At 26.7% G+C, this 8,514-nt stretch overlaps 4 protein-coding genes across 4 annotated transcripts; 2 read left to right on the top strand and 2 right to left on the bottom strand.

The window, feature by feature from the left end:
- Positions 1-129: 129 nt before the first annotated feature.
- On the bottom strand, positions 130-1,889 carry Phum_PHUM249120 (nuclear lim interactor-interacting factor, putative; the record flags this gene model as incomplete). The annotated part of the gene is made up of 5 exons (XM_002426311.1): positions 130-339; positions 435-620; positions 837-986; positions 1,120-1,376; positions 1,811-1,889. 5 exons carry the CDS (start codon positions 1,887-1,889, stop codon positions 130-132), a joined length of 882 nt encoding a protein of 293 aa, XP_002426356.1.
- A 346-nt stretch (positions 1,890-2,235) lies between these two features.
- Positions 2,236-3,312, top strand: Phum_PHUM249110 (transmembrane and coiled-coil domains protein, putative; the record flags this gene model as incomplete). Its single annotated transcript, XM_002426310.1, has 5 exons — positions 2,236-2,296; positions 2,487-2,564; positions 2,626-2,800; positions 2,873-3,017; positions 3,220-3,312. 5 exons carry the CDS (start codon positions 2,236-2,238, stop codon positions 3,310-3,312), a joined length of 552 nt encoding a protein of 183 aa, XP_002426355.1.
- Positions 3,313-4,074: 762 nt separating this feature from the next.
- Phum_PHUM249100 (proteasome subunit beta type 7 precursor, putative) lies at positions 4,075-5,183 on the bottom strand (the record flags this gene model as incomplete). Its single annotated transcript, XM_002426309.1, has 4 exons — positions 4,075-4,198; positions 4,295-4,614; positions 4,702-5,029; positions 5,125-5,183. The coding sequence occupies 4 exons, from the start codon at positions 5,181-5,183 to the stop codon at positions 4,075-4,077; spliced, it is 831 nt and encodes a 276-aa protein (XP_002426354.1).
- A 176-nt stretch (positions 5,184-5,359) lies between these two features.
- Positions 5,360-8,244, top strand: Phum_PHUM249090 (uncharacterized protein; the record flags this gene model as incomplete). Its single annotated transcript, XM_002426308.1, has 9 exons — positions 5,360-5,421; positions 5,659-5,798; positions 5,996-6,088; positions 6,175-6,280; positions 6,322-6,604; positions 6,694-6,913; positions 6,996-7,160; positions 7,363-7,484; positions 7,636-8,244. 9 exons carry the CDS (start codon positions 5,360-5,362, stop codon positions 8,242-8,244), a joined length of 1,800 nt encoding a protein of 599 aa, XP_002426353.1.
- Positions 8,245-8,514: the final 270 nt, after the last annotated feature.

Raw genomic sequence — 8,514 nt, 5'->3', positions numbered from 1 at the left:
TCTTAATTAGCACTGATAGTGTAAAAAATTATGTAAAAATTTGTTAGTACCTTCACATATTTTACGAAGATAAGTTCTACAATTAAAAAACAGCAATGCGATGTCTAAAAAACTGGAAAAAGGTTCCGGCTAAGATCCGGCTACCATTGTTGAATGATTGTTGATCTGTATATTACTAGAAGATTGTGCATTGGTGGCATATGTTGATGCATGAAATGGATGATTTGAGTTGCATAGTACTGAATATATATTATCAACTTTACTCAATTTTTCAAAAAACGGAATCAGATCAAGCAATTCAGAATCAGTCATATCGTCAAACCAAGACGCAACAGGCACCTAAACAGTTTTAAATATCAAATTTTTTTTATTAAAAAAAATCTTATTTTAAAAGGCCTTTAATTGTGTGAAATAAAATTTTAAAAAAAACTCACTGCATTATCTGGTTGAAAAATATATGAAGCAGGTGAGTTGTCTACAATAATAATTTTCTTTAAATCACGACCAAGTTTATTAAGATCTTTTACATAATTTCCTCTATGGAAGACACAAGAGTCTCTAAAAAGTCTAGCTCGGAAGACACCCCATCGATCCAACAAGTCAGTCACAGGATCTGCATACTGAAAAAAAAATAATAATAAACAAATTAAAATTTAAAAAATATTTATATACTGAACTATTTACATCTTTTCAACACAAATTTTTAAACTTATTTTAATAACAAATCTCTAATGTAATCAATCAAAAGTTTAATAAAATTAAAAAAAATCTTAAAAGCAATTAGGAGTGAAAAAAAAAAAAAATTCAAAAATATTAATGTTTACAGAAAAATTTACCTTGGCTAAACTAGCAGTGAAAAGGATGCATTCATACAATTCACCCATTCTTTTTAGGAACTCATCAACATATGGCCTCTTTAAAACATACACTTGGTGAACTTTGCCATCAATTTCCACTGGTACAACAAAATCTGCATTGTTGATGGGCTTCAATTTAAAAAATTACATTTTTTTTTTTAGTCAAAGACAAAATTTCTACTTTAATTATACACCTCTACAAAATAATGGTTAATAACAAAAAAAAAAAAAAATATAATCATATATTTTGTTGATAAATTACCTTAAAAGAACTGTGTACTAAAGTTTCATCTAAATCTATAACCATACATTTTTTATGAATGTCCTGCTTTCTAATTGCATCTAGAAGATAACGAGGTGTTTCAGAGCTAAAAGAATTATCTTGATTGTTAAATGAAGATTCAGTGCTTTTAGAATTGGATCTTCTACTAAAGCAACAGAATAATGTCCTCAAAAATTTTCTTCTAGGTTTTTTAAGCAATGAATTAGGTGATGACTCCTTAATATCAGTAGGTGAAACTACAAAAAATTTACAAATGTTATATTAAAATGATAATTTTTCTTATTGACACCTTAAATAAATTTATACAGCAAATTCCAATTTGCATAAAAACTTTAATATTGTGTATAAATAATAGTAATAATATACATTGATTTGTATTTTATAAGGGTAAGATTAAAGAATTTGAAATTCTTTATTAATTATTTAAATTTGGTATAAATTATATTTTTTTACTTAAAAAAATGCACATATCAAAACTGATGTTTTGGCAATGTAATATTAAAACTTTTTAAAGTCATTTTATTCAATTTAATAGCAGACTATCGCAGGTATTTAATTTGAATACAATTAAAGCCTAAAGCTTAATTTTAAAGGTAAAACAAAAAAAGTAAATTTTAATACGCACTCAGTAGGATGCAGGTTTGCCAATGAATTTAATAGGACAACATACCTTTTCCTAAAGAGTAAGGATAAGTATTCACTTGATCGTCATCTTTTGATACTTGAGTTATAATGGACGAAGCGTCCATTTAAACATTTGCCTACAACTTTGAAGTATGCAATACTGATTAATTAAAAAACAAATATAAATAATAAAAAAAAAAGAATTATTAAACTTTATAATAATAAATAATTTAGAACCATAAGATGGCTGACACTAAAAACCAACGCCTTCTTGTAATCTCCCCTCTATGACTTAAAAATTTTTTGCACTTCGTGAATGGTCTTAGTTACTCTACACTAAATTTTCTGGAATTCCATTCATCCCAAATTTATATTATTATTTATTAAAGTATGATCAAAAGTTTGAGTTGTAAAATATTTCTTTGAATACCTTATAAAAACCTGACACTTTCGTAAAATATAAAGCCAGTAATGTGGGCAGATACATTGTTAATATTATTTATATCCATCTGTACTGCTTTATTGGGGGAAGGTAACTTAATAAAATTTTGTTTAAAAAATTTTTTTTTTTTTTTTGTTTAAAAAGATGATTTTAAATTATTATTTAAAGATATTTGTGTAATATTAATATTATATTGTAATATAATAATAAGTTTTAAAAAAATATTTCCTTTACGTTGTATTTATGTTTATGTTTAAACGTTGTACTTTTTTACTTTTAGGTTTAACATGGATTTTAGTTTACAGAACTGAAAAATATCAAAAATTGAAAACAGAAATTGAAAAACAGAGTAAAAAATGTCAGTATCTCAGTACTAAAATATTAATTTTTATATAATTAGCATTTCTTTAATTTTTTAGTGGAAAGAAAAAAAGAAACTTATGGAGATTCATTTGTTAAACAACATAAGAAAAAAATTGAAAGACAAGAAGAAAAGTTAAAAAATAATAACAGAGATTTATCATTTGTAAAAATGAAATCTATGTTTGCCATAGGATTTGCTTTTACAGCACTTCTTAGCATGTTCAACAGTATGTAAGTATATTTATATTATTATTAAATTATGATTGTTCTTTAAATTATTTTCTGAATCATTGTAATTTTTAGATTTGATGGCAAAGTAGTAGCACAACTGCCATTTGTTCCTGTATCTTGGATTCAAGGTTTGTCACACAGAAATTTGGCAGGGCAAGATTTTACTGAATGCTCATTTATATTCCTTTACATATTATGTACAATGTCCATAAGACAGGTTAATCATTTTAATAATTTTTTTGTATATTATTTTAATAAATGAAACATTTTTGGGTTGCATGATTTGTATTACATTTTTCAAATCAAAAAATAATTTATATAAAATGGCAAAAGTTAAAGCATTAGAAAATAATAAATTTTCAAGGTAATACTGCTAATTTTTATTAATCGATAACTATTTTTTTTTTTTTTTTTTACAGAATATACAAAAACTTTTAGGCTTTGCTCCTTCTAGAGCTGCATCAAAACAAGGAGTTGGATTATTCACTCCACAAGTTCCTCATAAAATGTAATTGAATACCATTATTTATATTTGTTTAAATAAATTTACCAAAAATTTATAAATTGTACATTTATTCTAAAAAACAATATTATTAATTTTTATTCTTATATTATTATAAATTTTAAAAATAATATGTCTTGTTACATCCATACCGTTGTTAATGAAAAATAATACGAAACAGTTTAAAATAATATATGAATTTCAGTCATTGTAAATTACAGGTGAGTCAAGATTCCTAATTTGCTACTTTTCATCAAGGTGTAGTGGCAAAAATGTAATTTTTTATTACTTTATTATTTCCAAAAAGATTTAAAATGAAAATATTAACGTTTTATTTGTTATTCAACAAACTGTCAAAAAGTAATTGAGATTACCATATTATTCTAATGGATTCTTAATAAAACATTAATAGTATATGTGAAATTAAAATAATTTAAGTAAAAAATTTCTTTTATAAATTTATAATTTTCAATTCATATTAATAAAAATGTTTCATTGCAGAAGTCTAAGTACAGATGCACAATCGATTTAGTCGAGTTCATTTAACTTTAATTTTTTTTACATCTTAAATAGTTTTATGAAGTTTTTTTTTTTTAATATAAATAATAAGTCAAAATAATTAATTTTTAAAAATTATTCATTTATTTTAAAATTAAGTAAGTATTTTTCTTACATCATTGACATTTTTTTTTTTTTTAATTATCATAAGGGTTTAATATTTTAATTTTAATATAGTTTAAAAAAATCTAAAAATTTGCAAAAATTGTTTTGTTCAGGATGAAACATCCATTGATTCAAGGCCATGATATGTCACAGACTCATCAGTCACGAGTAATGGAATTACACGACTATTAAGCACAGCTGTAGTTCCAGCAGGAAATCTATATGAACTTTGCCTAAAAATATTAAATTAATAAAAAAAAAATTAATCACACATTTCATTATTTCAAAAAAAATTGGTGAAAAAAAAAAAAAAATGAAAAAAAAAATACCTGCTACCCTTTTTGTTTGCTTCCAGATAAGGTCTTATGTATTTTACAGAGCCCTTTTTAATCACACACATATCAACATTTCCACCAGATCCTAAATCGTTAAAAATACCAGCTTGAATGGCTTCAGAAACAAGCTGTTTGGCTTCTTCTTCTTCTAAATCAGGTTTCCATTTAGCTTCAAAAACAGCCATAGCAGCTAGTGATCCTGAGCCCATAGTTGCATAAGGAAGCTTGGCTGTGGAACCATGTGGGTGAATACAAAAAATGTGAGGACCTGTTGAATCAACTCCTCCTAAAACCAAAGCTGCTCCAATGTGTCCCTAAAAATTTATAAGCTAGCTTATTACTAAATGTTCTTCTTCAATAAATTATACTGAGCCACAAATATTATATTATATTATATTTACTTGATAGCGAAACAATAATTGTTTAAGAATTCTATTAGCTGTAACAACTGGAACTTCTCTTCCTGTGTTTAACTGTTGCAATTTTAGTTGAGATGCAATCATTTGGGTCGTCATTTCGGTATCGGCAGCAGTACCCGCTCCACAGCAATACATATTGTCGGCAATGTAATGAATTTTTGAACAATTCTTATCGGATACAATGGAACCTTCAGTAGCCCTAGTATCGGCGCCTAGTATAACTCCATCTTTAAAAATTACACCGACAATTGTGGTACCAGTTTTGGTAGCTTTGGGACAGGATAATCCCTGAGCTAATAAGAATTGATTTCTACAAAGTAAATACAAATAATAATAATAATAATTGCACCTATGAATATATAACATTTAATAAATAAACTCCTGACTTAAAAATTAAAATATTACCTTCTGCAATTTTCAAAAGAAAAACCTGGGATATGAGCAACACCTTCAACAGCCGCCATTTTAAAACAAATGAATTTTAAAATTTGAAAACTTAAATATCATGCAGAGGAATATATTGCGTGCCTTTCATAACTCATGTAAAATTTTATCATAGAGGAAATAAAATAATTTTACATATTTATTTATGGTTTTAATGGTCACATACTTCTGTTATTAATACAACAAAAAACATAAAATGTCTGCTGAAGATAATCATTGGAAATCAGCTACTTTTCGTCAAGGGGTAGTGGCAAAAATGTAATTTTTTATTTATATTTTTATATTACTTTATTATTTCCAATAAGGTTTGAAATGAAAATATTAACGTTTTATTTCTTATTCAACAAACTGTCAAAAAGTAATTGAGATTATCATATTATTCTAATAGATTCCTAATGGATGAATTTTTTATTTATTTTAAAATTTATTTATTTCTGTTACAAATTATAATTATCCAATCTTCTATATTTAACATAAAGTTTTCTTGTATTTTAGAGATGATGCAGTTGCTAGATCTGGTATGCCCACATCCAAAAATAGTATGGAAATGGAAAATCATGTATTTCAAAAAGCTAAAACAAAAGAAGAATATTTGGCATTTGTAGCTCGATTAATATTGCACATTAGGGAAATGAGTAAGGATAATACTATAAAATTTATCTATGTATACATTTTCATAAAGAACAATCCAATGGAAAAGAAAGTGGAACTGATTATTGAATTATACATACATTTTATATAGTTAATTAGAAAATTTAATTTTCATTGTTTGAAGCCCACACAATTAAAATAATTTTTATATTAAATATTTATTTGGAATAATTTTTTTTAGAAACAAAAAATTCTAATGCTATTGGGGGAAGTGGAGTTTCTGGTCAAATTGTCCCAGATCCTATCAATGCATTACAAACATTGGCTCGTCAAGGTATGCTTAAAAAGTCTATTTGAATAAAATTTAAAAACCATTAAAATGTAAACTTTAAAATTAAATTTATTTGTACCCTATTTTAGGAACAGGTAACAATCAAATTATTAATATGACTCCTGGGGAAATGCCTAATGGGCCAGTAGGAATAGTACGTCAAACTCCTCCACAAAATGCTGCTACTAATTGTTAGTTTATTAAGGTTTTTAATTTAACAATCACAAAATAATTAGTTGTTTAACTCTGCAAATAATAAGTAATTTTAAATTTTCAGTATTGCAAACTTTAAATCAAAGACCTTCTCCCAATGCAATGATGGGTCTTCCTGGTGTTCAAAACAAAATGGGTGGAATTAATATGGTGCCAGTTCAACAACCTGGTGGAATTAACCAAATTCCAGTGCCAAACATAGGTTCTCAAATACATCCTTCAATGCAAGGGCAATTGAACTCTCAAATAAATGTTCCCATCGGTCCACAACTTCATTCTCAAATGAATCAAATTCAACAAAGAAAAGTATATTTGTTAAAAGATTGAGTTTAAACTGTAAGAATAATAATATTGATTCACCAAGATTGCATTTTAAATATTAACAACTTGTTTAGGCAAATGAGATGATAATAGGCACTCAACCTGGAAGTTTCCTAGGATCTCGTAATGCTCCTCCAAACCAGTTTTTACGTCAGAGTCCATCTCCTTCTGCTGTATCTCCTGTTGGCGTTGGAAGTGTTGGTTCTAATCAAATGGCAGTTTCCCCAGCTCTTGTCTCATCTCCAAGTGGTCCTCAATTAACTCCAGTTATGTCTGGTCCTCCGCGATCAAATGGTTAAAGTTTATTTTGTTCAAATTGAAAGTTTTTTTTTTTTTCCAAATAATATTAATTAACAAAACAATTTGCTTTTTTCAGGAATGGCCTCTTCTCCGAGTAATTCTTTAAATACTCCTGGTCAATCTGTTCCAACTCCAAGTCCTGGTAACTTATTAGAAGAACAGCAATACAGAGAAAAAGTAAGACAGTTGAGTAAATACATAGAACCTCTGCGGAAAATGATAGCTAAAATGGGCAATGATGGTAAGCATATTTTTATTATCTAATTAACTTCCAAAAATTATTATTATTTTTTTTTCCATTAAAAAAAGAATAAAAAAGTACAAATGTAAGTAAGTATAAGTAATTTAAATGTAATTTTAAGTAAATTTTATCGATAGAAAAAAATAAAAAAAAATTTCTTAGCACAAAAGTAATAAATTTAATTATTAATAATTTATTTCAGACGTAGAAAAATTAAGTAAAATGAAGAAATTACTTGAAATCCTATCAAATCCTAGTAAGAGAATGCCGCTGGAGACATTAAGGAAATGCGAAGTGGTTTTGGAAAAATTAGACTTAAAAAGAGTAAGTTTATTATTCGCATTTGTAACAAAAAAAAAAAAATTATTCCTTTTATTGATAAATTTTACTTATATATTTAATATCAATTTATCAATGTATCTAAATAAATGTAATCTCGGTGTACTTATCTACTTATTTTTTTAAATGATTTCAGGGAGAAGGGAGTGTGGGTTCACATCCCGGTCACATTTCTGCTCTTAAAGAAATTCATAATCTAAATCCTTTATTAGAAGCTGTAAATAATTGTTTACAGACATCAGTAAACAATCATACTCTACAAAGAACTTTTGGTCCGACTATGGACACACTCTTCGGAACGGAAATGAAAATGTTGCCAACACCTCTTGAAAGAAAAGTTACGGAAGATGTAAAGCATGATATCCCTGAAGTGCTTCAGGGTGAAATTGCACGTTTAGATCAAAGATTTAAAGTCAGCTTAGACAACATTCAGCAACCTGGTTCGAAAAATATTAGATTAATTTGTTGGCTTGACGACAAGTATTTACCATGTGTACCTCCAATTTCTATTTCCATCCCAGAAGACTATCCTAAAAATCCCCCGCGTTGCACATTATCCCAACAGGAATATATGGCTACTGATTTTTTAATGGCGATTCATAAAGCTCTTAGTTTGAGAATAAGAAAACTTCCAAACAAGTATTCTTTATCCCAACTTTTAGATACCTGGGAAATGAGTGTAAGGCAAGCTTCAGCTCCATCACTTAAAGCTCCGTCTACTGCCTCGGTATTAATGGCGCTGTAGATTAAAACTTTTAAATAATTATAATGGACTGTATAAATATTATATAAAAAATTCCAAACTTTAAAATTAAGTTTAAATTAAAATTTGTACTTTTATTGTAAAAAAAAAAAAAAATGTTTATCTTGTATAATTTTGCAATAAGCAAATATAATTAATGATAAAAATCAGAATTTCTTAATATTTTAACTTTAAAGCAAAAGTCAAAATAATTTTTAGTCACAAATTAGTTGAAATTACAGTGGTAAAATTTTTTATTAAACATTTACCCAA

This window comes from Pediculus humanus, genomic scaffold, assembly GCF_000006295.1.
Source record: "Pediculus humanus corporis 1103172107617 genomic scaffold, whole genome shotgun sequence".
Lineage (NCBI taxonomy): Eukaryota > Metazoa > Arthropoda > Insecta > Psocodea > Pediculidae > Pediculus > Pediculus humanus.
This window is presented reverse-complemented; position numbering and strand designations above follow the sequence as displayed.